Source organism: Bos javanicus, chromosome 18, assembly GCF_032452875.1.
Source record: "Bos javanicus breed banteng chromosome 18, ARS-OSU_banteng_1.0, whole genome shotgun sequence".
Classification (NCBI taxonomy): Eukaryota; Metazoa; Chordata; class Mammalia; order Artiodactyla; family Bovidae; genus Bos; species Bos javanicus.
The window spans coordinates 53,492,813-53,519,802 of record NC_083885.1 but is presented as its reverse complement, the minus strand read 5'-3'; the positions used below and the strand labels follow the sequence as shown (position 1 = coordinate 53,519,802).

The window sequence follows — 26,990 nt, the reverse complement described above, 5'->3', positions numbered from 1 at the left end:
CTCCGGGAAGAAGATGCTCGGGCCAGCAACCACCGCCAGCCCAGCCGCTGCTGCCGCCCGCGCTCGCCGCCCCCCGGGTCCCCACTAGCGGCCGCCTCCGCCTCCTACCTCCGGCCCCGTTCCTCCGGCCCCCCGCCCCGGGCAGGGTCTGGGGGGCTCGGCCCTCTGCCCGGGGAGCAAAGAAGGGGGTCCCGTCCCCTCCAGTGGCGTGGCCAGTCCCCGGCCTCTGTGATCTTGCGACAGACCCCACCCCTCAGTTCTCTCTGGGTCCTCTCCGAGACCCCCTTTTCCCTCCTGTCCCGCTCACATCCGCTCTCCGGGCTCTGTCAGCCCCCCAGAACCAGCTCCCTCCCTCCTCCCCTCTCCGGGGTTCCCCCTCCCCCATCCCGCCGCCGCCGCCCCCTCCCCCTCCCACATCCCCTCCCCTCCCCCTCCCCCGTCCCCCCGCCCCCCCCCCCACCATGAGGATGATGGCCGCCGGCGCGGTGCACGGCCTCTTCACGGCCTCCGCGGCCCCGCAGCCGCCGCCGCCCCCGCCGCCGCCGCCGCCGCAGCCCCAGCCTCCCCAGCAGCCGCCGCCGTCGCCGCCGCAGCCGCCGCAGCAGCAGCAGCCGCCGCCCCAGGCCCCCCCCATGGAGCCCGAGGCCCCGGATTCCCGCAAGAGGCCCCTCGAAACGCCCCCCGAGGTGGTCTGCACCAAGCGCAGCAACACGGGAGGTGAGAAGGGGCCGCGGTTCGGCGCGGGGGAACGGGCGGGGGCCTTGCCTTTCTCCACCGCCCTCCCCCGCAAACGGCAGGTGCAAGGGCTCAGGGGAGGGGAAGGGCGCCCCTCCCTAGACTGGAAAGGAGAGGGGAGTTGGGGAGGGAACCGGCCCCCTTCCCCCTCTCGCCGCGGGCCCGGGGCCGGGAGCTTTGTCTGCGATGAGAGGGGCTGAGGGGGAGGGGGTGGTAAGTGTCCTTGGGGGCGCGCAAAGGATGGGGGGCGTGGGTCCCTCCGAGCGGGTGTCTCTGTGTCCTTGAGGGGTGTGTGATGTGACCGTTTCGGGGCAGGGGTGTTCCCAAGCTGGCGTGTCCTGGCGGGGGGAGGGGAAGGAGCTGAGGAGGCCTGTGGACCCGGAGCCTCCCTGGGGATGTCCTGAGCCAGGGTTGCGCCCGAGGGAGGCATGTGTGGGCCACGGGCGGGATTGTGCTGGGGACAAGCTGGGTGGGTGTGTTGGGTGACATGGGGGAAAGGGTGGGTGTGGAAAGCTCAGTGAGAGAATGTGTGGTCGGGACAGGTGTGTGTGTGTGTTCATGTGTATACGTGTTAGCCCTGTAAGGCCTGGATGTGTGACATTAGGGATCATGGATATGACAGGAAGAAGGGTGTGTGTGTGTGTGTGTGTAAGAAATGAAAGGGGCTGGGCTTCATGTTTGAGACCCTCGGAAGGGTATGTGTGACAAGTGTGTGCATGTCACCCCAGAGGGGACTGTGGAAGAGTGTGACACATGAGAGAGAGGGTCTGTGTGACATGCAAGGGGGTGTGTGTGGGCTGCCTGCCGAATGGGCCGGCTCTGGGTATGAGCCATGAGAGGCCTTGTGGATGAGAAGAAGGCAGTTCAGTGTGTGTGACACAGGCGTGTCCCGGGTGGGGTGGGACCAGGAGAAGCTGGTGAGGGTATATGACAAGAAAAGAGTGTGGGTGTGACTCCAGAGAGGCTGTGGCTGGGTGTGACACATGGAGGTGTGCAACGGTGACATCAGAGGGGGTGTGTGCAACAGGGAAGGTGGGTGTATGGCGGGGGAGAGGCTGGGTGAAATTCAGGAGGGTGTGTAACAAGGAGAGGGAAGGATGGGGCCCATGTGACAGGGAGCAGGAACGTGTGCATGTGACACCTAAGGGGTGTGAAAAGGGAAGGTCTGTGTGTGACACCTGAGTGTGTATATATGTGTAACAAGGGGTTGTGTGTGAAATGGTTGGTGTGGGGATGATTCTCTGTACGTATGACAAGGGAGAGAGTGTGTGTATGTATGTGCGTGATGGCTGAATGTTTGACAACACATAAAGGGTGTGTTTAGAAGACAAGAGGGACCCTCACAGTGTGTGTGTGAAGAGGTATGTGGACCAGAGAATAAAAGCCGAGCTGGAAACTCTAGGTGTATGTCTGCCCGTGGGGTAGGGTTTGTCAGGGGACTCAGAGAGCCCAGCCTATTAACTCCCTGGAAGGAGGGAGACCCCAGAGCAGACATGCCCCTCCCAGCGGTCACCTTGGCCAAAATCTTAACGCTTCCTCTGGCCTCTTCCTCCGGATGGGAAAGGGGTGGCCTGGGGCAGAGCGAAACTCTTCTAGTGGGTGCGGTGGGGACCTCCCACCTCCTCTCCTTGGATGACGGGGAGCTGAATCTCTTCTTCCCATCCCAGCCCCCTGCCACCCCTGTCCAGGTGAGATAGGAATCGGGGAACCCCTGGCTGCCTTTGAGGGTGTCCAGCAGAAATTGGAGGAAAGGGAAGTTGGGGGAGGGGTGGGAGGGAGTTTCCTGTCCTTCTTCCTGCTCCCCCACCCCCAGCACACGCATGAATATGTCCCGGCCACTTCCTCGCCTCCTTCCTGCCTCACTGCCATTCCCAGTCCTGGAGAGGGTCTGGGGACCCAGGCAGTCAGTCCTGAGCCCAGTCCGGTGGTCCAGCCCCGCCCCTGCTGGGGGGAGGGAAGAGATCTCATCCCTGTCTTCTCTTAAAGGGGCTGAGATGTTCAAAATCTGAGCAGTCAGAGCAAAACGGCACCATTTAACAGTGATGCTGCCAAGGACGGTGAAGTCCTAGCGTTTGGCACCTACTACGACTCAGGCTCTGAAACATGGAGTAATCTCCCAATTCAATCCTCAGGGGAGATGATTTGAGCTGCTTTTTCAGATGAGGAAAACTGAGGCTCAGCAAAATGAAGCCACTTGCCTGAAGTCACACAGCTCATAAGTGGGGGAACTGGGATCTCTCCAACCCTGGGCTGCCCGGTTCCCATGTGCTCAGCCCTCCTCCAGCAGGGGGGAAACAGATGAAGCCTTAGGGACCCTGTCCTCCCGACTCGTCCACCTCCTGTCTGTTGGCCCAGGGGAAACTGAGGCCAGGAGATACGAAAGGACGGTCCTCCGTTTACAGAAATGCTCAGGGGCAGAGCTGGGCAAGCGTCCAGGACTTTTCATCTCAAAATTGAGGGCTCCTTCCAATAATTCTTTCATGTCTGTGGGATGCTGGGTCAACCTCACTCCTTTTCTGAGCTTCAGTGTCACCATCTGCCAAATGGGGAAATAAAAATAATCAGAATGATGATAGTAGCTACCAATTTTATTGCTTAATACCTTACATGCAGTATTTCATTTAATTCTCCCAACACTCTATGATCTGATGATAATAATAATAGTAAATTGTAACAATGACATTTATGGCGCCACAGTACATCAGAAGTATTATGGAAAACACTTGGCACTCAATCATTTAATAATCCTTACAATTCTATTATGTTACCCATCTTATAGGTGACACATTGAGGCACAGAGAGGTTAATTAACTTGCCCAAGGTTAGTTAGTGAATAAGAGGCAGAGCCGGGATTTGAACTCGGGAGGCTGGGTCCATTGGATGAGTAGACACTATAGTGAACCCCATTTTCCATCGAGGAAACTGAGGGTCGGGGGTAAGAAATTTTTGTAGTAAGTCCCAGCAGACTGAACTCCTGCCCATGGGGCCAGCTTAGGGGCTTGTAGAGGAGATGGTGGCTGTTAAAAGCGGCTTCTGGGCACTACGGACAGGCAGGCGTGAACGAGGAGGCTGAGTGGAGGCTCCAGTTGGGAATTCACCAGAGAAACATAGTCCTGGTCTGGTGGCACAGTAACAAAGAATGTCCCCCTTGAGTACAGACGATAACTCTTTTTTTTTTTTTGGCCATACCATGAGGCATGTGGGATCTTGGTTCCCTAACCAGGGATCGAACTCAGACCCTGCCAGTGAAAGCACGGAATCCTAACCACTGGGCCACTAGAGAAGTCCCACAGATGATAATTCTTAAGGTGCCACTGGACTGCCCCCTATACACCTGACTGTATTCCCATCCCTGTCACCCCTACATTTACAGAAACATCAACTCCCCCATACACACGCACACAGACCTCACACCCCAGTCATAGCTGACACCAGCCAGGCCTTGCTCCTGAGATCCTCGATCTTTAACACAGTTATCACCAAGGTTACTAGCCCTAGAGTGAGAGCCTCCGGGGTTCCTCTCGTCACTGCCGTGTGCTTGGTGTGTGACCCTTGGGCACATTCTTTCACTGCTCCGAGCCTCAGTCTCCTCATTTGGAAAATGGGAACTGTAATATCCACCTCTACCACTCCAGGCTGTCGTGTGGGTTCAGTGAGATTGTGTATGTGGGTTCAGTGCCGTTGTGTGAATTCAGCAAGATGCTTGATACACAGTATCAGGTCTGGCAGACTGAGTAAGCTCTCAATAAACAATAGCCATCGTTATTATTATTACTGCTCTGGAGAATGTCACGTTCCTGATTCACCATCCACTGGTGATTTGCCCAAAGGAAATCACGCCCTGTCCATCTATCTGTCGGAGAGAGTGTCACAGCTCAAAGACAGCATCGCACCTCTCAGCATCTCATCCCTTCAGAAGCATGTCTTGGTTGTATTATATCTCTCGCAAGGACGGGCAGCACCATCATTCACAGAAAGACATCACCCACCAATGTCCCGCCCCTCCTCAGTGGTACCGACCACACCCCAGCATCTTTTCCACCACCAGCTTTTCCTCACACACTCCCAGTGACAATATCAGCATCCCACCCCAGCCTCCTCAGACCTCACAGAACACATTGATGCTTCCACCCCTACCCCCACACAAGAGCAGGTACCATAAGTACAACACCCCTACTTTGGTTCCCCCCAAACATACAGTCACCAAAAACCCCACCTCTGCTGCATTCACTTCTGTCCTACCTGTGTAGTGAACAGCCCTGTCCTGCATCCATACCATCTTTCCGTGTCAATGCTGAGTAAAAAGTGCCACTCTTGGGAATTCCCTGGTGGTCCAGTGGTTAGGAATCTGTGCTTTCACTGCCAAGGGCGTGGGTTCAATCCCTGGTCAGGGGACTAAGATCCTACAAGCCATACAACACAGCCAAAAAAATACAGAAAAAGAGGGCCACTCTCCCCATACATAGCACCCCAAATGTCTTGGGTAAGTCAACATTATTTATGGAGGTAGAGGAGTATTGGTTCCTTGTTGGAAGCCTTTATAAGCTTTTCTGAGGATCAGGTACATGGGAGTGGAGGAGACCAGAAACCCAGAATGACTAGAAGAAGGAAATACAGCCTGATCCCAAGGTGGAAATATTGAAACTGCAGTAGAGGGGAACCAGGAGAGCTGAAATTGGCATCTTTAGTCGCCGTCCTGTGTAGAGGGAGCAACTATCTGGAGCCCAAGGGAAAAGCTGAAGGGGGTTGGGGAACGGTGGGTGGGTGGAAAGTTCTGGCATTTTGCTTCAGTAGAAAGAACTTTTTCACAGGCAGAACCTTGGTGGTTCAAACAGGGTGGGATATGTGAGATCCAGGGGCTTCTGGGTTCAGCTGATGTCTCGTGTCTGCCCTTTGCTTCGAGGCAGGCTGGTAGATAGAAGCCTGGCTCCTTCCTGGAGGAGGTGAACGTCCCACGATGGGAAATGAAGAAGAATCTGAAGAGCACTAGAGCAGACTGTGGGCTGCCATGGGGACTCCAGGACCTTAGAATTCTGAGCTTCTACAGGTGGGAGGTCTCGGCTGGTCACTCTCTGTAGGACCCTGATCTCTGAGGAGGGGCCTCCAAACTTCCACTAGTCTGATATAGGGACCACCAGGCACCCACAAGGTGGTTTAAGCAGGGATTCCGTGGACAGACTTTTTCAGGGGAATCATTTTGGGTTTAGATGAATGTGCTTTGGGAGGAAAAAAATATAACCAGTCCTTCAAACTCTATTAGCAATAATTTTTTTCAATGTCCTCTTTAAATAGATGCATTTACATTTTAAGAGGGAAGGGACTTAAAAGGCATGGACTGTCTGTCTTGTTCTCTGCTATGTCCCCAGGATCTAAAACAAGGCCTGGCACGTAGTGGATACTCAGGAAGGATTTGTTGGAGGGAGGGAGGGAGAAAGGAAGGGAGGGAGAGAAAGAGCAAGGAAATAATAGTACAGAGGGATGTAACAATTCAGGAAGAGAGGTAGATGCTGGAAGGCGAGTGGAAGCAGAGCCTAGTTTCTTATCAATGAGAACACGTTCCTCCTCCAAAAAGCAGGGAGAAGCCTGAGGAAAGGTGATGAAGGAAGTGGCATCCCCTCATCCTCCTATTTCCTAACAAAACCCCAAACCTTCGAGGCGCATTTCTACATTGATAGAGCACTTAGTGTGTGCCAGATGCTGTGATAAGAGCTTTGCCTGTGTTCATGAAATAGGTAATAGTAAAAATGATGATTATGATGATGATGACACCTGACATTTCTAAAGTGGTCTACGTGCCTGAGACCATCCTAAGTACTCCACGAATGAGCATTGAATGAATGACAGTTAACCCCAGAAGACAGCGCTATCCTGTCCCCATTTTAGAGATGAAAAAAACAGAGGCCCAAAGAAGTGAGGTGACTCACCCAAGGCCACACCACCCATCAGTGACAGAAGTCGGCGCTCAGTTGAGGGCTGTTTCTGTCATTTCATTCAGGGCTTCTCAGACGAAACCTGAGGAAGTGTGAGCGAGGGGAGTGAGGGGGTCCCCAGTTTTCTGTGGAACAGTCTTCAAGAGGGAAGGTGAGGAAGTGGCCCTGGCTGGAGAAAAGATGGGGAATGAAATCAAAGAAGGAAAGAGGATGGAGTTCTTGTGAGAAACCCTCCCCGTGCTTCTAAACCTGCCAAAGATGGAGAACCGGCCCCATCTCTGTGTCAGGTTGAGGGGCAGGGCAGACAAGGGGCCACCTCTGTGAGCTCAGGGAAGGAAGTCATTTGTTGGGGGGGTGCTTAGGAAGATGGATGGAGAGGCACCCTGGGGGGCTAATTACCTAATAGGCTTAATGATCTGATTAGGCACATTTAAGAGGATTGCCTTGGGCTAAAGGAAACCCCTTAATTCTGGACCTCCTTCCCTTGCCTGAAAAGCCACATCTAGCCCCTCGCCCCCATGGCTCCGTGTTCACACGGCAGGGAACCCAGAATTTTCTTTCTCCTTTTTTTTTTTTTTTTGGTCATGCCGTGCAACAATGCACGAGTTCTTTTTTCCCAGACCAAGGATCAAACCTGTGCCCCCTTCAGTGGAAATAGAGAGTCCTAACCAGTGGACCACCAGGGAATTGCCGGGGAACCCAGAACTTTCAATCTTAGGGGACCAAGTGGAGATGGGCAGGGCTCCCAGCCCCCAGGACCCTGCCCCATGCTTCTAACAGAGCAGTTTCTCTTTTATCTGCTCTGGATGTTGGAGTTTCACTGGAGATGTTGAAACTACATTTCCGTCGCTTAAAAGAAAAAGTTGAAAGCCACTGGGGGATGATGTTCCGAGACCTTAAGCTTCGGAAACCAAATGGCCTGGCTTGTCCCTTCTCTTTCCCAGGATTTGTGTGAGCTCAGTCGCATCTCACTGTTTGCAGCCCTGTGGACTATAGCGCACCAAGCTCCTCTACCCATGAAGTTTTCCAGGCAAGAATACTGTAGTGGGGTGTCGTTTTTTCTTCCAGGGGGTTTTCCTGACCCAGAGATTGAACCTGTGTCTCTTGCATCTCCTGCATTGGCAGCAGATTCTTTACCACTCGTGCCAACAGGGAAGCCCTTCCCAAGGTTTATTATATGCCTACTATGGGCTGGGTGCTTTGTGAGTTCCTGGACATGAGGAAGAGCTTCAGTGACGTGGCCCACACTGGACCATGGTACATCCTTCTGAAGCCTTGAAACAGAGATCCATCCCCTCCCTAGGGTTCCAGGGAAAGTTCCAAGATGGGACATTTGAGGGGAGACTTGAAGCACAAAAGGAATTCTCTGGGGGAGGGGCATTCTTTGTGACCCTGCAGACTGTAGCCCACCAGTCTCCTCTGTCCATGGAATTCTTCAGACAAGAATACTGTAGCGGGTTGCCATTTCCTCCTCCAGGGAATCTTCCCAACCCAGGGACGAACCCGTGTCTCCTGTGCCTCCTGCACTGGCAGGTGGATTCTTTACCACTGAGCCACCTGGGGGAGCGGAGTTCTAGGCAAAGAGAATGTGCAAAGGCCCTGAGATGGGAGGGAGAAGGGAAGTTTGAGGAGCAAAAAGGAAGGTGGATCTAGTGTGCCAGGATAAAGATAAGAATGTGAAGCTGGAAAACAGGGCGGGGCCAAATCACAAATCAGACTTAGAAGGTTCCTGACTTTTTCCCTGGGAGGACACGGGGGCAACAGTTTGATTAGAAGATTGCAGAGGTTAGGCAGTTGCCTTGAGACTGCATTAACAAAGCGCTTTGCACATGACCAAGAAAATTGGTTTATAACAAAGAATGACCAAAGCCTTATTAAGGACTCTTGGTGCCGCCTCCCACCTCAGGGTCTTGGAGACTGTCCTGGTGCATACTGGTCTTCAGCTGCCAGCAGGGAAAAGTGTTAAGCATGGGTGGACCAAGAATGAATCAGAATTGCATTTGAATCTCAACCCAGCAACTGTCTTGGTGCCCTTGGGCTGGTACCTTAACTTCTTTGTGCCCCTCTGTGTCTCCGTTTCCCCTTATGTAAAAATGGAGGGGACTTCCCTGGCGGTCCAGTGGTTAAGAATTAGCCTTCTAATGGAGGGGGTGTGGGTTCAATTCCTGGTTGGGGAGCTAAACCAGGGAAAAAACAAACTTAAAGTGGAAACAGTATTGTAACAAATTCTATGAAGACCTTAAAAAATGGCCCATATCAAAACATAAAAATAAAAAATAAGTAAAACATAATAAAAAAAATAATAGAGAAGGAAATGGCAACACACTCCAGTATTCTTGCCTGGGATATGCCATGGACAGAGGAGCCTGGCAGGCTTCAGTCCATGGGGTCACAAAGAGTCCGACTCCACTTAGTGACTAAACAAAAACATATATATAAACTATGTTGCAATGAGGGAGCTTCCCCGGTAGCTCAGCTGGTAAAGAATCCACCTGCAATGCAGGAGACCCCAGTCCGATTCAGATTCCTGGGTTGGGAAGATCTCCTAGAGAAGGGATAGGCTACCCACTCCAGTGTTCTTGGGCTTCCCTGGTGGCTCAGACAGTAAAGAATCTGTCTGCACTGTGGTAGACCTGGGTTTGATCCCTGGGTTGGAAAGATTCCCTGGAGGAGGGTATGGCAACCCACTCCAGTATTCTTGCCTGGAGATTCCCCATGGACCGAGGAGCCTGGCGGGCTTCATGGGGTTGCAAAGAGTCAGACACGACTGAGCAACTAAGCACATGTTGCAATGGAAAAATTAAAAAAATAAATAAAATGGAGCGCATTTTCCCTCCCTCACTGGGAGGTTGTGAGGAATGGGTGAGATCAAGCTGGCAAAGCTCTCAACACAGCACCAGGTCAGTAATGAGTGTCAGAGCCTCTCCAGAGTCCAGCCTTCTGCTCCCCTCCCGCCTCATTGCTTCTACCAGTCAGACCATCGTCACTTCCTGCCTGGACTATTGCAGTTGCTTCTTTACTGGGGTCTTCCACCTGTGCTTGTCACAGTCTGCTCCCTTCATGGGCCTCAGGGGGATCTTTTTAAAACCTAAGACATCACACATGGGGCTTCCCTGGTGGCTCAGCGGTAAAGAATCTGCCTGCAATGCAGGAGACTTGCAGGAGACGCGGGTTTGATCCCTGGGTTGGGAAGATTGCCTGGAGAAGAAAATGGCAACCCACTCCAGTACTCTTGCCTAGAAAATCCCATGGACAGAGGAGCCTGATGGGCTATGGTCCACGGAGTCACGAAAGAGTCGGACACAACTGAACTCCTCTGCTCAGAGCCTTCCCGAAGCTCCCGTCTCACCTGGAAGAAAAACCACCTTGGTCCACAAGCTTGAACACCCCACCACCATCCCCACCTCTCTCAGCCCTCATTTCCTCCCCGCCCTGTCTCACTCAGCCCCAGCCACACTAGACATCTCACCCTCACAGCCCAGGCACACCATCACCCCAGGGCCTTTGCACTTCCCCTTCCTCCACATGGCCACGTGGTTCTGGTCTGTTCCCTCCTCCACAGATGGGAAACAGTGTATTTTAATGGTTCAGAGCAGGGACTCTGGAGCCAGGTGGGACTCAAATCTCAGCTCTACCACTTCCCAGGTGGCACTACCCAGGCAGTACCTGATGGGTACCCAGATGTTGCTAATGGTAATGAATCCACCTGCCAGTGCAGGAGATGCAAGAGATGTGAGTTCGATCCCTGGGTTGGGAAGATCCCCTGGAGGAGGGCATGGCAACCCACTCCAGTATTCTTGCCTGGAGAATCCCATGGACAGAGGAGCCTGGCAGGCTACAGTCCACGGGGTCGCAAAGAGTCGGACACAACTGAAGCGACTGAGCACACACGTGACACCATCTACTAGCTGTGTGAGTGGGAGAAATCCCTTCACCTTTGTTTCCTCGTCTCTGGAACGTTTTTGGTTTTTTTTTTAAGTACCTCCCTCTTAGCATCAGTGTGAAAATGATATTTGTAAATTACTCGGAACAGAGTCTAGTATGTATTAGGTACTATGGAAGTGTCTGTTCGACAAAGAATGCTGTATCCTTGGGATGGGCTTTCCTAGCCACCGGATCTGACAGTCCAGCACCCCATCCTCTTTCCTGCCTCTTTTTGTTTCCTCGGTACTTACCGCCATCCGACAACATGAAATGCACTGTCTTGTCTCCCCTGCTCTAGAAGAATGTAACTGTGTGCTCTTGGCTGAATCACTAAAACTCCTTTGACCTTATTTGCGAAATCAGGGATCTTTGTCTGTTTTCTTCATGGCTGTTTCTCTAGAATAGTGCCAAGCACAGAGCAGGTGCTCAGGAATTCTTGGTGGAATGACTGAATGAATGAGTGAATGAGGATCATTACGTGTATTGTTTCCCTATTGCTGTTCTCTTGAGTCCTTGCTCCTGTATGTTACTGTGATCACAGTGGGTTTTCCAGCCCAGCCCATGCCAGTGCCTCCTAGGAGGTACTATCCAAAGGTGAAGACCCCTCTCTCCTGACTCCCCTCCCTGCTGTGTGCCCCTGCAGAGGAAGGTGAATACTTCCTGAAGGTGCTGATCCCCAGCTACGCTGCGGGCTCTATCATCGGCAAGGGTGGGCAGACCATCGTGCAGCTGCAGAAGGAGACGGGAGCCACCATCAAGCTCTCCAAGTCCAAAGACTTCTATCCGGGTGAGCCCCAACCCCGGGGCACGCTTGCTCCAGCCTCCCATCCCTCCCATCTGGGCCCTCCAGGAGTGGGGAAGGCTCCCCTAGGGGCAGTGAGAGTGGTAGGGGGCCTCTCCTCCTCCCCCTAAGGGGACTGAGCAGCCCTGGGCCCCAGGGGCCAGGCCTGAGCAGATGGGGGTGGGGGCAGGGCAAGACAATGGACTGCTGCATATTCATGAGCTCATTTGCATGATGTGGCAGATGTACCCATTCCCACACACCTGCCCCGTTGGGTCTGTTGGAGGAGCTGGGGGGGTGGCCAAGGAGGCAGGTGTTGGGGTGTCCCTCAAGGCTTGGGAGTTCAGCCATCCGTGTTACACAGACCCTCAGTCTTTCCCTTTGGATTTCTCTGTCACCCCATCTCACCCGATCTGAGTCACACTGGTTCTCCATCTGTGTGGTTCTTTCCATGTCTCTCATTCTGTCTCTGTCATCTTTCTTTCTTGCCCGTTGGCTGAGCCACACGGCATGTGGGATCTTAGTTCCCCAACCACGGGTGGAAGCCGCGCCTCCTGCATTGGAAGCGCGGGGTCTTGACCACTGGGCCACCAGGGCAGTCCCTTTCCCATTGTTTCTGACTTTCTCATCTCTTGTTCCCTGAGTCTCCACTCCCATCGGCTTCTCTCTGTCTCCCCATGCCCTCTTTCTCCTCTGCCTCTCTGGTTCCCTTTGGAGGTCCCCCATCTCTGTTCTCTTAGCCGCCCAGCCGGTCTGTCCGTCTCTGCTTCTCCCTTTCTGTCACCTCCTCTTCCCTTCCCTTTCTGTCATCCCATCTCTCTCCCCATATTTTCCTTTTCCTCTACCTCTTAGTCTCACTTTTTTTTCTCCAACTATGTGTTTCCAGTCACCCATTCAACCAGTATTTAGTTGCACCCCTCAATGGGTTCATTCTCTGCAGGGGGTTGCTCCTCATTTCTTTCACACCTGCTTGCCCATCTCTCCCCTTACAGTCCTCTTTTTCTCCTAAGTCTCAGCTTCCTCGTTTCTTTTTTCCTCTCTCTCCACAATCAGCCCATTTTCTGCCTCTTCTCCAGCTCTATCTCAATTCCTCCAATCATAAATTGTCCAGGCCCCTCCCCTCTCGCTAATCCCCCTCAATATCTCTCACCCCCTTCATAATTCTCTCCCAAGACCAATGCCTGAGCTTCAACATCTAGGAATCCAGGGAAGGTCCCCTGAATTGCGTCTTTGGTCCAGCACTGGTTCTAGTTCATCCTTAATCCCCTTGGATTTTTTAGGTCAAACACCAGAGCTGAAGCCCAGGGTCAGGACAATTTCATATTCTCTCTCCCTGTCTCTCTGTCTCCTCTCTCCACCCTGCCCTCTGCCTCCCATCTCACTAAGCAGCTTTGGCAAGAGGTTTAGAGAACAGTCCAGGGAACCTGGCACAACCCCCTTTTCTCTTCCACCCTGGCCCAGTTTTCCCCTCACCCTTCTAGCCCACAAGGTACGGATGAGACCTCTGCTTAGGACACCCATCCAAGGACACTTGGTTCCTTGCCCCTGGATCTCATTCTGTGACATAACATATGTCATCCCCTCCCAACACAGTGACACGCCCCACTGGCCAGGCAGCTGAGAACCCCAAAGGATGGGCCAGTCATTGACTCGCTCCTGGGCCAGATACTGTTCAAACAAGCACCGTGAGCTAAGCATCTCTCCCCAGCCCCTGGATGTGCAGCCAGTCCTGCTCCCCACCCCCACCCCCATTGGGAACTTCCAGGTCATACAGCATGTGCTGGCTCCTGGCTCAGAGATGCAGGAATAGCCCTACATCCCAGTCCTATCCCTGGGACTTCCCAGGACCCAGAGGAACATAGGAAATGGAGATGCTACTGCTCTCGCATGTGTTTCTCTGCTTCTGGTTGATACCCTCCATTCATTCATATTCTCTGAGCATCTTCTCCAGGTCAGCCCCATGCCAGACAGAGATGGGGACACAGCAGTGACTGAGACACCCCAGCTTAACCCTCATGGATCTCACATCCCAGTAGGGAAGATAAACTGAATACCAATCATGACTTAGGGTGGTCAGAGCTGGGACGGGGGAAGCCCAAAGAATGGAGAGAGCCCAGACAGAGCACCTGACCCAGACTGAGATGATCAGGAAGGGCTTCCTGGAGGAGGAAGCCAGAATAATAAAAGAGTGGGCTAGGTAAAGAGCAGTAAAGTGTGATGAGGGGAGATGAAAGAGCATGTTCAAAGGCTGTGGGGTGGGGGTTAGTTGTTCAGTGTGGCAGGTGAGAAATGACAATGGAGAAATTGAAAGGGTCCTCTGGGCCTAGTTAGCTCACACACACACACACGCACACACACACGTATGTCTGCACTTATGTATCTACTCCATGAAACAAAAATCTGTGTGGCCCTTAACCCAAAACGGGGGGCAGAACACACGAAGGGTGCCCCCTCCTTGGTACAGGAACCCCCAAGCTCCAGATTCAAGTCTTCCGAGTCATACATGAAGAAACTTAGACCCTGAAGGAAGCAGGTACCTGCCCCAAGCCGCGCAGTCTTCTGTGTCGCTTACCCAGACCTCTCCTGATTCTAAAATTCCTTCAGATTTTAAACAACTGCCTGGAGCCCTGGACCCTAACCCCAGAAGAAAAACAGATACAGACACTTTTTTTTTTTTAATGTATTGATTTATCACATCTTTGTGGCCGAGTTTAACATCTTATGTATTCTTTTTTACCATCAAAAATACAAAAGCAAAATTGCAATCATTGTATGCCTCCCCCCAACACATACACACGCACAGACTCCACCCACACCAAGTTTAGCACCGGGTGGCTAAATGTTTAAAAGCCCAGACTTGAAGCCAGACCCATGGGTTCAAAACCCTGATTTTTCACTACTGGCTGAATGAATTTGGACAAAACCCAGGTGCCTTAATGTCCTTAGCAATAAATCAAGAATAATAATATCACCTGCCTCATATATTAAAGTGAACAAATATATATATATATACATATAAAGTGCTTAGAATGATGCCCAGCAATTGGTGTTATGTAAGCACCAGCTGTTATTATTAGATATTCTTTCAGGGTTTAACTGAGTCCCCCAAAGCCCCTGTGGATCCTGGTTAAGAATTACAAGGGGGTGTGAGATCACAGACTCCCTGAGCTGGAAGGAAGCCTCACAGAGATGGAGAGCAGGGCCACTTCAGCCAGGCTCTCCCTGGGGCCACCCCACCCCCCAAGTTCCCACCCTGACCCACACCCTTTCCTATTTACACCCAGACGGAGGCAGCCTATGCGCTGACTCACGCTTGGCTCAGACCAAGCCATTGTTCTGGGGTGGAGGGGAGTAAGAGTGAGGAACAGAGGCCCAGAGGACATGGAGGATGTCAGCTACACCAGTGACCCAGGACGGGGACACCCAGACACATGGTGAGACTGGCATGCCAGGCTGAGCGACGGCAAGCGAGGGATTGGGGTGTAACACCAGCATGCTGCATTGGTATACCCACAGGACACTGGACACTCACCCCCAAGTGTCCCAGACATGCAGGCACATGGAGCCTGGTGCACTCAGGACCCAATTTAGATCCAGGGAGCTAACTGGTCCTGCAAACGGAGTCCTTCCCAGGGAGACACACACACCACACCTAGCTTGCCTGTATCATCCAGGCACTCACAGCTTCACCCCAGCCAGTCCTGGTGGAGTCTTCTTTGTCTGGCTGTAATTCAGACCCTCACACATACACACAAATACATGAATTCTCCAAATATCAATTCTTACATACTGACATCTGGGTCTGCCTGTCGGTTTCTTTCTCTTCCTCATGTTCACCCTCATCATTCACAGTGTCTTGCCTGTTACTTGTACATGCGCCTTTGCACGTATATATGCAGTCCACACACCATTTGTCCAGGTAGTCTTTTGAACACCCAGAGGTGTCCGGATATCTTTTTCCCTTACGTAAACACACACACACACAGACACACACACACACAGGCGCACTGTCATACAATCTCCAAGTGCTATGCATTTATCGTACAACGTCAATGCCACTTCCTTGGATTCTTTGTTTCTTACTCTCAAACCCTCGTGCACACCCAGCTCAGTCTTATAAATAGTGTACATAACCTTGAACATCACAGCGACATCCAAAGTCTTTCCCCCACACAAACGTCTTTACTGATATCACTATGTCATGCAGTCTGTTTGTATCCTGGTCTCTCCTGCTCTTTCTTTTACACACATACACAGATATTTGAGCCAGTCCTGCCCAAGAAAATACAGGCACACACACACACACACACACACCACTCACCCAAACAGCCTCACAGATGTATTTGCATTGGTCAGTGTCACCCAGAGTCTCTCTCTCATACGTATATATCCCAACATCACCTAGAATTAGCACCTCTTCTCTCTGCTACCCATCCCAGTACACACACACACACACACACACCCCCCAAGGATGCCCAGGTCAGAACCGCCACAAATATCTGGAGAATCGCCAGCAGAGGCACCCTGCCGTCCTTTCTGCATCCCCATCTCCACTCTTCCATGAGTTGTCTTTGACCCACTCTGCTCTCCCCTCTCCCCACCCTTGCCCTCCCCCACCCCTCAGCCCTCCATCTGGTGGGTCCAGGCAGGCACTCAGGCCTCTCTGCTGTCTCCCCCATCCCCCAGCCCTTCCCCATCCTCTCCAAAAGCCCAGAGGCCGTCGCTGCAGGCTTTCAGGGGTTGCCAAGGCAACGGGGCCTCGTCCCTCATCCCCCTGGGGGTGGGCTGAGGACCCGGCCAGCCACACCGATAAGGGGGTTCCAGTTACTGTGGCAACCGTTGCAGGCCTGAGCTCTCGGCTTCTAGAAGGTGGCGGGGCGGGGGGGGGGGGGGCAGTGAGTGAATGGTTGCCAAAGCAACCGAGAGCCAGCAAGGACTGGGAAGAGGCAGCTGAGCCCTGTCTCCCTTGCCCAGGGCTGTTGTGGGCATAGCAAAGCACTTAAAGCATCATTCTTCCATTCCCTGGGTTTGTTTTAAGGGAGGGAGAGGAAGTGAAGATAATAAAACAGGAATTCCACTCACTCTCCTTCTGATGAGTGTGACCCCTCTCTTCCTTGCTCAACAGGAACCACAGAGAGAGTTTGCCTGGTACAGGGCACAGCAGAGGCCTTGAATGCTGTGCACAGCTTTATTGCCGAGAAGGTCCGAGAAATCCCACAAGCAATGACCAAGCCTGAGGTGGTCAATATCCTTCAACCCCAAACCACAATGAATCCTGACAGAGCCAAGCAGGTTAGCAGGGATAGAGGCTGGGTTTTCGTAAAGCCGGTGGGATTTGAGAGAAAGCACTTCTTCCATGTAACCGGATTGTGATGAGGGTTCAATGGCATGGTGGTGGTGTTCTGGCTGTTAAGTCCTGTCCGATTCTTTGCAACCCCATGGACTGTAGCCCATCAGGCTCCTCTGTCCAGGAGATTTCCCAGGCAAGAATATCAAAGTGAGTTGCCATTTCTTCTCCAGGGATCTTCCCGATCCAGAGATTGAACCTGCATCTCCTATTTGGCAGGCCGATTCTTTACCACTGAGCCACCTGGGAAGCCTGCTTCAATGGCATAATAGCTAAAAAACATTTGTCAATCAAATACACAGTAGTGGTTCATAAAGAGAGCCTAAGGACGCCAGACCTCTTATTGGAGTGATTTGATTCAGAGGGAGAATGAAGGTCTGGGAGAATCTGACCGAGAGCCCCTTATTTATCCCTCCCTCCTAGGATTCACCAGATCCCCTTCTCTCTTCCACCTCATCCCATTGTCTCTCAAAACCACCTGCTTCCCACTTCCTGTTCTCACCGGAAGTAACCACCCCACCCATAGGCAACACAGCACTAGTACCTGCTCTGTTCATAGCTACTGGATAGGAGTTTAGCCACCATTTTGGGAAAATGGTGCTTCCTTAGGAAGCGAGGAGGCGGGTCTTTCTCCTACACAGCCCTCTTGAGGAGGGATGGAAGGAGGGCAGAGCCTTTCGGTTGTCTGCATTATCAGAAGCCGTGGTGTAGGGATGTGGCAAGAGTGGATCAATTGCTTCCTGGGCCTCGCGGGACTGTGCACACCGGGCAGCTGGGCTTCCTGTAAAGCCCCTGGCAACATGGCCCTGACTGGGTAGGGGGCCGAGCAGAAGCAGAGCTCGGGGTTGGCGGCGGTAAACTCCCCATTTGCTCTCCCTCTCTCCACTCCCGTATACGTGTGCACACAATGCAAAAGGGCAGAAGCCCTGAGCAGGCGGACAGGCCACTTGTGAGGGTTCCTGAACAGACGTCTGCCTGGAAGCAAAGATAAGAGAGAGAGTCTCAGTAAAAGGAATCTGGGATTCCTGGGAAATCCTATTACCCTGAGATGGGAGAGACCACGGGTCTGAGTTTCTACGAGTTCGTGGGGAAACGGTGGGCAGCAAACCCTGGTAGAATACTGCGGATCAGAGTGATCCCCCCAAAACCTGCGAGTTTGAGGCTTGGAGCGCGGCTGCTGTCCTTGGTGCTGAAGCAACTCCGCCCCTCGCTCCCAGCCGGCCCTTTCCTAAATCCCTTCCCACCAGCAGGCCACAGCTTCCCCACAGTTTGCAAGGAAGCAAAGGTACTGCCTCTTCTCTCCGGCTTCGTCGTGGCCACTAGGGGCTCAGGGTTCATCAAAAGTTTGTACATGTTGCAGGGAAAATGGGGTCAGCACCTGACCCTGAGCGTCTTACTCCACTCCCTAAGCCACAGGAACTCTGAAATAGTGGAGTCTAACAGTTATAGAACCAGGATTTTTTTCTCTGCCTTGTTACTCAGGGGCTTCAAAGAATGAAAGAGATAATGGCTAAAGGTTCAGACTCTGGAGTCAGATGTTGAGTTGAATTCTATTCTGATAGTTCCTACCTGCAGGACCTTGAGCAAGTGACTTGATTTCTCCATGTAAAATGAGATGCATAATGGTACCTATTTAAGGGTAGTGGCTAGTGTTTATTAATGTTTGAAATGTTTGCTATTGTTGTTACTATGAGATTTTTGAGTCAGGAGGCAAGTCTGTTCCCTTTTTGCCTTGGACTTGCTGTGTTGCCCTGTGTCTTATTCCATTATGTATGCTCAGCTTCCCTTTCTTTACAGTGGGGAAGCGGGGTCAAACTGGGGATTATAAATTGAAATGCTTCTGGAATTCAGAAAGGGAACATAAAGGACTGAGGATGTACCCTTATCATAGAGGTATCATGGTATCCCTAAAGTGGGTAGTTTCTGCTCAGCTCCACTTGATTCTTACCCTTTGGGAATGAGGATGGAGCATTATTGGGTTGACCCAAAAGTTTGTTCGAGTTTTCCTATAACATCATCTACATTTTTCAAATGAAGTCAAACATATCTGAAATCAACTGATTTTTCAAGGTTGGCTCAGTTTTTAAAACACTATGTGGCTGTGGGCTGGATGTGGCCTGAGCACCACCAGTTTGCCACCTCTGGGTTAGACGGGTGGTTCTCAGCCCTGGCTGGTATCTGAATCATCTAGGTTAACACACAGATGCCTGAGTCCCAGCCTGGGACCACTGAATCCAAATTTCTGGGGAGAAGTCCTGGGAATCTGAACTTGAACTCTGGCCTGAGGTCAGATCCTGGCTTTACTAGTCACTATCTGTGTGACCTTAAGCAAGTTATTTAACTTCTCTGTGCCTCCCTTTCCCAATCTATGTGTTAGTCACTCAGCTGTATCTGACTTTCTGTGACCCCATGGACCGTAACCCACCAGGCTCCTCTGTCCATGGGATTTCCCAAGCAAGAATCCTGGAGTGGGTTGTCATTTCCTTCTCCAGGAGATCTTCCCGACCCAGGGATCAAACCTGGGTCTTCTGCATTGTGGGCAGATTCTTTACCATCTGAGCCACCCAATCTATAAAATGTGCTAATAATAGTACCTACTTTATACAGTTGTTAGTGGCTGCTGCTGCTGCTGTTATTGTTACTGTTGTTTTTAAATCTCCAGACTTGCAAACATCTGAGGCAGATGGTCTCTGAGGTCCTTCTGGCTCTGAGACACTTACAATTCTACGGCTCTGTGATTCCAAGATTCGAGGAATATATTATTCTAACATTCTACTGTTCTAACGTTCAGGATTCTATAGAACTGCGTCTGCAGATCTAAGGTGCTGTGGTCTTGCAATCTGGGCCTATTGTGAGGACAGCTACTGTTTTCTGAGGGCTTCCCTGTGCCAACCACCATGGAATAACCTTAGTCATTGAATATCCGCAAGACCTGAATAGAGCAGCTGTGGTAATGTCGATGTCAACAGTGAGGAAACGGAGGCACAGAGAGGTGAAGGCTTTTGCTTTCACCATTCCTTGGTGGGCACAGTTTCTTGGATGGAAAGTTTTGATCCTTCTCCTGTTGCTCTGCAATGCTGTATCACATACGAAATCCCTCTTTACTCTTAGGCCTGGTTTTGCACATTCTTCTGTTCTATCCCCTTGACTTGTCAGACTTCTCTTTTTCCAGTGATTTCTTTAAAATCTGTATTGAGAGATAATCCACATACTGTAGAGTTCACCATTTTAAAGTGTTTAATTCAGTGGTTTCAGTATAATCACAAAGTCATGTGTTGATCAACACTGTCTAATTTCAAAACATTTTCACCACCCCCAAAAAAGCCCCATACCCATTAATAGTCATTTTCTATTCCCCAATGCCTCTGCCCCAGCCCCTTTCACCAGTGATCTGCTTTTAGTGCCTATAGATTTGCCTATTCTGAATAGCTTATGTAAATTGAAAGATACATAATGATATATAATGTGGCATGCTGAGTCGTGCTTTCCTTCCCCTAACATAATGTCATTAAGATTCATCCATACTGTGCGTGCATGCATGCTAAGTTGCTTCAGTCGTGTCCTACTCTTTGTGATCCTATGGACTGTAGCCCGCCAGGCTCCTCTGTTCATGGGGATTCTTCAGGCAAGAATACTAGAGTGAGTTGCCATTCCCTCCTCCAGGGGATCTTTCTGACCAGGGATCAAACCCACAACTCCTATATCTCCTGCATTGATGGCAGGTTCTTTACCACTAGGGCCACCTGGGAAGCTCAAATCCTTACTGCGGTGTGTATCAAAACTTCATTCCTTTCTGTGGCCAAATAGTACTTCATTGTATGGATGTACCACATTTTGTTTATTTATTCATCAATTGATAGAAATGTAGGATGTTTCTACTTTTTAGCTATTATGAATTATGCTGCTAATGAACAAATGTGTGGAAATTTTTTTCAGTCCTCTTGGGTAAATACGTAGGGTGGAATTTCTGGGTCATATGATAAAACCTACGTTTAACTTTTTGAAGAACTGCAAGACTGTTTTCCTAGGTGGCTGTGCCACAGATGTGGGATTTAAATACAGGTCTGCCCCTGGGGATAACAATCATTGCATGTGTACATTCACCCACCCTTGGTTAAGTATGTGCCAGGCATTTGTTTAGGCACTGAGAACCCAGCAGTAAGCAATAAAGACAAAAATTTCTACCCTTGTGGACCTTAAATTCTCCCCTGGGAAATCAGAAAAGAAGCAAATAAATAAAATGTATAGGATGTCAGAGAGGGAAAAGTACTATGAAGACAAGATGGAGAAAAAGGAAAGGAAGTATGGGTACCTTTTTTCTCTTTATATTTGGAAAATGTTTAAAGAACAGTATGACGAACTCCCTATACACTGCACTTAGACTCACCAATTATTAACATTTGCTTTATCTCTACACACAGACACACAGACATACACATTGACTTTGGGGTTCTTTTTGTTGTTGATCAATTTGACTTTTTTTTTTTTTTTGGCTGAACTGAGAGGCATGCAGGATCTTAGTTCCCCAACCAGGGATCAAACCTGTGCCCCCTGTATTGGAAGCATGCAGTCTTAACCACTGGACCACCAGGGAAGTCCCTGTTGTTGATCTATTTGAAAATAAGTTGTAGATCTTATGACTCTTCACCCCTAAATACTTCAGTGTCTAGCTCCCCAAAACAAAGATAGTCTCCTATATTATTATATTACTTTTATCACACTTACAAAAATTAACACTGGATTCATAATATTGCTAAATAAAAAGTCCGCGTTCAGATTGTCGAAAATGTCTTTTACATGTATAGAGTATTTTTATTAAAGATTCAGTCAATGTTCATGCGCTGCATTTGGCTGTTATACCTCCTTAATCGCTTTTAATCTAGCATAATCTAGGATATATTTTTGAAGGCAGAGCCAACAAAATTGCTGATTGGATGTTGAAAGGGAGGGAAAGGGAGGACTCCAAAAGGAAAGGGAGGAAGGAGGAAAGGGAGGACTCCAAAAGGTTGGGGCCAAGTAGTGGTAGCACGCATTTTCCGTGTGCTGAAATGAAGAAGACTGTGGCAGAAACACAGTTGAGGAGGAAGGTGAGTTTCGTTTTGGACTTTTGAGGGATCCACTCAACATCATACGAGAGATGTGAAATTAGCAGTTACGAATCTGAAGGTATCCATGATGGAGACGTAAAATAAACACACATGAATGAGCTTTGATAATCTGGGTGGGCAGGGAAGGGCTTTCTGGGGGGGGGTGCATCTGTGCAATGAATGAAGAGAGTGGGAAGCCCTCTTTTCCGAGGAAAAGCACTCCAGGTAAGGGAACAGCAGGTGCAAAGGCCCTGAGTCTGGGCACAGCTGGGCCAGTTGGAGGGACTGCAGGGAGTCTGGTGTGTCTGCAACGAAGTTAGCGAGAGGGAGGAAAGAATGAAGTCAGAGAGATCAACAGGGAGCACAGTATGTAGAGCATCAGTTCTCAGCCCTGTTTGATTGTTTGAAGGACCCAATGTCCGCTTTCTCCTGGATATATTAGGTTGGCCAAAAAGTTCGTTTGGGTTTTTCCATTGCATTTTATGGAAAACCTGGAACGAACTTATTGGCCAACCCAATATTTTACCATGCCCACTTTACTCTCTGAAATTATATATACAATGAGCCTATTTATATAAAGAGAAAGCATATCTATATCTCTAAGATCTTTAACACTTGTATTGAGATATAATCCACAAAAATACGTTGGACCCATTTAAAGTATGCAATTCAGTGGCTTTATTGTATTCAGAGTCGGGCATCCATCACCGCAATCAATTTTAGAAGTTTCATTTCCTCAAAAGGAAATCTTGATCCCTTTAGCCACCACCCCTCAATCCTCCTAGCTCTTCCCCACCCCAGCCCTAAGCCACCACTAATCTCCTTTGTCTCTATAGATTTGCCTGTTCTGAACATTCATATAAGTGGAATTATACAATATATGGTCTTCTGTGCCTGGTTTTGTTCACACAGCATAACGTTTTCTAGGCTCATCCATGTTGTAGCAAGCATCAGTCCTTCAACTGGTTTAAATTGACTGTAGTTTTCCATTGTACAGATGTACGTTTCCTATATCCCTAAATATTTTTTCCTAAAGGAGAAATGAAAGGAAGGTGATTTGTTATAAAATGAGTTTTAATATGGTGGCTCAGACAGTAAAAAATCCACCTGCAATGCAGGAGACCTGGGTTTGATCCCTGGGTGGGGAAGATCCCCTGGAGAAGGGAATGGCAACTCCAATATTCTTGCCTGGAGAATTCCATGGACAGAGGAGCCTGGTGGGCTACAGTCCATGGGGTTGCAGAGACTCAGATATGACTGAGCAGCTAACACTTAACAAGATGAATTTTAATATGTAAATGCTCAGGCAGGGCCACAGTAGAAGAAATAATGAAATAGCTGCTCACACCTAACATGGCCTGAGTGACACAGCAAGAAACACGGTGATCCAGAGCGTAGTAACGGAGATTTAAATGATACAGATGGCGTTACTACCAATGTCATGGTGTTTTTTTTTTTTTTAAATTGAAGTACAGTTGATTTACATTGTTATGTTAATTTCTCCTCTATGGCAGAATGATTCAGTTATTCATATATATATACCTTCTTTTTCATATTATTTTCCATTATGGTTTATCACAGAGTATTGAATATAGTTCCCTGTGCTATTCAGTAGGAACTTGTTGTTTATCCGTTCTATATATAATAGTTTGCATGATGTCATAGTTTTCTAAAATGATGAATGACTCTTGGTAAATTCAGAACAAAACAAAATACAGCCTTATCTTGACTTACTGATACTGTAGTTACATTCCTGAAAATTTCAATAGATCTTAAAACTGTGGAAAAGAAAAAACTACTTGGTACTTAACATGTAGCATGAAGTTCAGTTCTGGGTTGGGAGATTTATAAACAGGCTTTTCACCAACATGAATGTCCAGGGGGACATTCAAAAGTCATATAGAACCTGTGACAGTTCTTCATTTCGAGGAACTGACTCTCACATTACTGTGTGCAAACATCTTTGGGCCTGCCCACTGAATGCCCGCATCTGCCCCCAGTTGTTTGGGCAACCAAAACCACTCCCACAATTTCCCAGACACCACTGGGGTCAGGTTTAGGGGTTAAAACAAAGAGGCAGAGATGAGAGCTTCCAAGGATTGAACCCACAGGTCTGGGGGGATGTGAGAAGCACTGGAAAGGAGAAGCACTGTAGAAATGCTCTTGGAGATGTGAAAGGAGACATTTGGTTTTGAAATATACCCACTGGTGTTAAGATTGATCCTATTTGTAGCTGCAAAGGATGGGCTGCTCTACAGCTGAGAAGGGGGACCATCATATAACATGACCAGTTTTCTCCATCTTCTCTGATGTAAGCTTTGTTACCATCATTTCACAGATAAGACAACTGTATAAGATTGCTAAGGCTATAAATAACAAGGTTCCACGAAGTAGGTGGCTTAAACAACAGAATTCATTCTCTCACGATTCTGGGGGCTAGAATTCTGAGCTCTAGGTGTTGGCAGTGTTGGTTTCTTCTGAGGCCTCTGTCTTTGACTTGTGAATGGCTTTTTATTCTCTCTCCCTCCTTTTTTTTTTTTTTTTCCATACCTCATGGCTTGCAGGATCTCAGTTCCCCAGCCATGGATTGAACCTGGGCCATGGCAGTGAAAGCCCAGAGGGCCTTGGCAGTGAAAGCCAGGAATTCTAACCACTAGGCCACCAGAGAACTCCTCCTGTTTCACATGGCCCTCCCCCTTTGTGTGTCTGTGTCCTAGTCTCTTCTTATAAGGACACCAACCATATTGGATTAGGGTCCATCCTAATGACCTCTCTTAACCTTCAAGGCCTGTTTAAAGACCCCATCTCCAAATCCAGTCATATTCTGAGGTACTAGGGGTTAGGACTTCAAGAGGTGAATTAGGATCGATGGGAGCAACAATTCAATCCATAACAACAGAAAGGTTAATCCAGGTGACCACATCATGGGGTGGAAAGCACAATGGAACAGTAATCCATGAGGCTGCACTTCAGTTCCTTCCGGGTAACCTTGGGGCAAGTCCCTTCACCTCTTAGGCCTCAGGTGGGTCATCTGTAAAGTGAAACTAATGATGCCCTTTCTGAGGCTGGGAGTCAGAGTACTTAATGATATAGAAGGACATGGGCACCAATGCAAGCTTGGGGCGGGGTCCTGGTGGGCTCCCACTTGGTCAGCCATTAAACTTTTAGGTGCTGGATGTAAGGAGGACCCAGGGGTCCCAAGGACAGGGTGGCTGGGAGGCTACCAAGGGGAGTTGGAGTACTAGCTCCTTTTTTCTTTTAACTAATAAATATGGAAATATTTCAGTATTTCTGCACTATTATTTTTACTTATTTTCTTTTAGCTGTGCTCCACAGTGTGCAGGATCTTAGTTCCTCCATCACTAATCAAACCTGTACCCCCTGCAGTGGAAGTGCAGAGTCCTAACCATGGACCACCAAGAAAGTCAATATTTCTAACCAAGGACTTCCCTGGTGGTCTAGGGTTAAGAATCCATGCTTCCACTGGAGGGGACACAAGTCCGATTCCTGATGGAGGAGCTAAGATCCTGTATGCTGTGTGGCCAAAAAAATAAATTTGAATTAAAAAAATTTTTTTTCCTAACCCGTAGGACCATACTGGTGCATATCCAGGGGGCTTGCTGGGTCTGATTTTGGACACTTGAGAGCCAGGGGTGGGAAGTACCTTGAGACGGCCAGTCTTAGACGAATATTGCCATTCAGTCTTCGATGACCCCGCCCCTAAAGACCCTCCCTCTGGCTCCCCACGCAGGCCAAGCTGATCGTCCCCAACAGCACGGCGGGTCTGATCATCGGCAAGGGGGGCGCGACCGTGAAGGCCGTGATGGAACAGTCGGGGGCTTGGGTGCAGCTGTCCCAGAAGCCGGAGGGCATCAACCTGCAGGAGCGCGTGGTGACGGTCAGCGGCGAACCTGAGCAGGTGCACAAGGCCGTGAGCGCCATAGTGCAGAAGGTACAGGAAGATCCCCAGAGCAGCAGCTGCCTGAATATCAGCTACGCCAACGTGGCTGGGCCAGTGGCCAACTCCAACCCCACCGGCTCGCCGTACGCCAGCCCCGCCGACGTGCTGCCTGCCGCCGCCGCCGCCTCGGCCGCCGCCGCCTCGGGCCTGCTTGGCCCGGCGGGGTTGGCGGGCGTGGGGGCCTTTCCGGCCGCTCTGCCTGCCTTCTCGGGCACCGACCTGCTGGCCATCAGCACGGCACTCAACACGCTGGCCAGTTACGGCTACAACACCAACTCCCTCGGCCTGGGGCTCAACTCGGCCGCAGCCTCCGGGGTCCTGGCCGCCGTGGCCGCCGGTGCCAACCCTGCCGCCGCCGCGGCCGCCAACCTCCTGGCGTCCTACGCCGGTGAAGCAGGGGCCGGGCCAGCCGGAGGGGCTGCTCCGCCTCCACCGCCGCCGCCGGGAGCCCTGGGGTCCTTCGCTTTGGCCGCGGCCGCCAACGGCTACCTCGGGGCCGGGGCGGGCGGTGGGGCCGGTGGAGGGGGCGGCCCGCTGGTGGCCGCTGCGGCCGCAGCGGGGGCGGCTGGGGGCTTCCTGACGGCGGAGAAGTTAGCCGCCGAGAGTGCCAAGGAGCTGGTGGAGATTGCGGTGCCTGAGAACCTGGTGGGAGCCATCCTGGGCAAGGGGGGCAAGACGTTGGTGGAGTACCAGGAGCTGACAGGCGCCCGCATCCAGATCTCCAAGAAGGGCGAGTTCCTGCCAGGCACGCGGAACCGGCGGGTCACCATCACTGGCAGCCCCGCGGCCACGCAAGCCGCTCAATACCTCATCAGCCAGCGGGTCACCTACGAGCAGGGAGTGAGGGCCTCAAACCCCCAGAAAGTGGGATGAGGCCTGCGGTGTGTGCTCCCACCTGGCTCCCTGCCCCTCCTCCTCCTCCTCTTCCTTCTCCTCCTTCCCCTCCCCAACTCCTGACCTCAGCTCGGTATAGTCCTGCTCCTCTTGGGATGGGGCTGGGGTAGGCCTGACTGCACTCCCCCCCACCCCTTTTCTGGTAGTCATAGGCAGGATTGAGTGATGGCTGGGGATGAGGCCAAGAAGCTCCCTCCCCAGCCCTGAACTGACCCCTTCTTTCCTTCCTCCCTATGCTTGACTGGGCCTGACCCTCCTCTCCCAGGGCCCAGGTCTGTGTGATATCTGTATATATTGCATTTTGTTGATTTTAATAGAAAACAAAGCGTTA

The 26,990-nt window shown here is 50.6% G+C and overlaps 1 protein-coding gene and 1 long non-coding RNA gene across 3 annotated transcripts; one reads left to right on the top strand and one right to left on the bottom strand.

Annotated features, from left to right (window-relative positions):
* Positions 1 to 497: 497 nt before the first annotated feature.
* Positions 498 to 26,990, top strand: NOVA2 (NOVA alternative splicing regulator 2). The gene is made up of 4 exons (XM_061388732.1): positions 498 to 717; positions 11,233 to 11,376; positions 16,496 to 16,662; positions 25,556 to 26,990. Exons 1-4 carry the CDS (start codon positions 633 to 635, stop codon positions 26,636 to 26,638), a joined length of 1,479 nt encoding a protein of 492 aa, XP_061244716.1. The 5' UTR covers positions 498 to 632; the 3' UTR covers positions 26,639 to 26,990.
* Positions 3,119 to 13,370, bottom strand: LOC133230804 (uncharacterized). Of its 2 annotated transcripts, XR_009730972.1 has the most exons (4): positions 12,844 to 13,370; positions 11,779 to 11,924; positions 6,660 to 6,834; positions 3,119 to 3,271 (listed from the first exon to the last, which is right to left on the bottom strand). It is a non-coding gene; the product is annotated as an uncharacterized LOC133230804 (long non-coding RNA). The 2 variants fall into 2 exon arrangements; XR_009730971.1 differs by lacking the exon at positions 6,660 to 6,834 and having other exon boundaries at positions 12,844 to 13,357.